Source organism: Octopus bimaculoides, chromosome 5, assembly GCF_001194135.2.
Source record: "Octopus bimaculoides isolate UCB-OBI-ISO-001 chromosome 5, ASM119413v2, whole genome shotgun sequence".
NCBI classification, from domain to species: domain Eukaryota; kingdom Metazoa; phylum Mollusca; class Cephalopoda; order Octopoda; family Octopodidae; genus Octopus; species Octopus bimaculoides.
This window is the reverse complement of record NC_068985.1, coordinates 119,584,564-119,586,752: the sequence shown is the minus strand read 5'-3', so window position 1 is coordinate 119,586,752 and position 2,189 is coordinate 119,584,564. Positions and strand designations below refer to the sequence as shown.

General features: G+C 34.4%; 1 protein-coding gene across 2 annotated transcripts in view; it reads left to right on the top strand.

Moving 5' to 3' along the window:
* Nucleotides 1-2,189, top strand: part of LOC106873828 (uncharacterized) — a 135,667-nt gene that overhangs the window by 132,087 nt on the left and 1,391 nt on the right. The window contains exons 9-10 of one of the 2 annotated variants that reach the window (XM_052967965.1): nt 1,013-1,224; nt 2,017-2,067. In XM_052967965.1, the coding sequence (XP_052823925.1) occupies nt 1,013-1,224; nt 2,017-2,020 (216 nt within the window). In that variant the 3' untranslated portion in view covers nt 2,021-2,067. The remainder of the gene's footprint in view (nt 1-1,012; nt 1,225-2,016; nt 2,068-2,189) is intronic. The other variant, XM_052967964.1, reaches the window with a different exon arrangement.

Here is a 2,189-nt window from a genome sequence, read left to right as displayed (position 1 = left end):
TATGTGCCTGTGTATCTGAAAGGAGTGTGAAAGGAAAAGAGAAGGAAAGAAAGAAGGAAGCAAGGAAGATGGAATTGTGTTTGCATCTATACAGCTGGTTAGTTCAAAAACGCAGGATAACGCTAATAATATAGCCTGAACAGGATAAACTACCCCTATTTTGCAGAAAAAAGTGTAGGTGATTAGCTGTGGGACTCGAACTCACATCTCCGTGTTCAGGCTATATTTTTAGCATTATCCTGCGATTGAGAATTTTAAATCACTTCTTTAACTTTCTAAGACAACTCAACGCTTCTAAAAGCAAACTTCGTTTGTTTGTATATGTTCATCGTAATTTGAATTTAACATATGATAGCGTCTCATAAAGCGAGATTTCTATGCATCTTAAATTTGCAAAGGAGTCTGTAGTGGGGGAGTTTAGCTCAATCGCTCAGAGCATCGTGACGCGTAATCACGGAGATGTGAGTTAGAGTCCTACAGCTAACCGCCTACACTTTTTTCTGCAAGATAGGGGTAGTTTGGCCTCTTCAGGCTATATTATTAGCATTATCCTGCGTTTGAAAATTTATATATATGTGTGATTTGAGTTGATTTGATCTAGTTTCAGCTCTCTACATAAATTACTTGAAAATCATCACAATATGAAGATAGTGTGACGAACGTGGAAAATGACTCTTATTATAATATATGAGGAGCGGGGTGGTGAAAATTTCTTGGCTTTGAGGGTTTCGCGAAAGGCCTGGTTGGAGGCCCAACCTTTCGTGTTCTTTTACAGGGCTTAGAAAAACTGAAGGGCCGCTGCAATAAGTGTGTGAATTTGAGAGAGAAATATGTTGAATAAAATCATAATTAACTGATCTACTAGTGTTTTCTTTTACCCAAAGCCAGGAACTTTTCAGCAACCCCTCGTAGATTCTGATAATTCTTTTGCATGGTCGTTTTATTACCTTAATGTTTTTTTTTTGTTTGCTTTTTTATTTACATGAATATTCTTCTGAATCTATTTTAACAGCTCGAGGAAATGGGCTTATCACAGAGAAGGACCTTAACTGTTTTAAATGCAGCATTTAAATTGAAAAAGGAAGATAGCACCTTAGCTTCTTGGTACAAACCGACTGATATGTTCGATAAAATTAATGAAGTTATTTTTGATTGGTACGAAACTTTGGAAGAGGAATTACAAATACCGTTTGGTAAATGCAACTTATTGTTGGAAGGACCTGAGTAAGTATAATTGTTTTTGTTTTGTTTTGGCTTTTTTTTAAATATATATTTCTTTTGTATAATGCAAGTGCGCAATCATAGCCGAGGGGTTAAGAAGTTTGCTTTGCAGCCGTCTGTTTCGGGTTCGATTATTACCTTGAGTAAGTAATTTAATACATCTGATTTTTTATTACCCATGCGGGCTAACATAGAGGGGAGAGTAAGTAATTTAATACATCGTGAATGAAAGAGGTAGACGAAAATTGTGCACAATCCTCTTTTCCACACATATGTGTGTGTGTGGTTTGTATGTATGTACGGACGCATGCGTGTTTCTATGTATTAGATTAATTGGGGTGTACTAAATACCTTATATAATAAATTCTTTATTCAAATTTCTCCAACTGAAAGAGGAGGAAAAAAAAGTCTAGCAGAAATTGTTAGCAATTCTGCTCAAATTGTTGCTTTTCTGAAGGATTTAAATTTAGCCCAAAATTAATTCTTGGAATTGCTAGCAATTACCACTTGGTGCACCGTTAACATAAACGATAGTAAATAAAACCATATTTTATACACGTTTTAAAAAAAACTGCTCATTTGTTCAACGTTTCACACTTTTACACTACACAATACAACACTGAAAGAAGATAATAAACAATATAGAAATAATTTAGAGCAATAGTAAAACCTGCATTACGTATGAAATACTTTCACTACGATCGGCCCCTTAAACAATCCCCAAAAGCATAAGCGCAGTAGTCTCCACTTTGAAACTGACTGATTTAAGGATGGATATCATCTCTCTGATTTTAGCTGAGCGCTCGAATGTTATACAACAGCCTGACCAAGGAGATTATTAAAAAAGTATGTTTTAAAACAAAATCAATATCTTTTGTTTGAATACATTGATCCTAGTCTAGTCTGGTACGTATGTTATCGTATATATATATATATATATATATATATATATATATATATATATATAT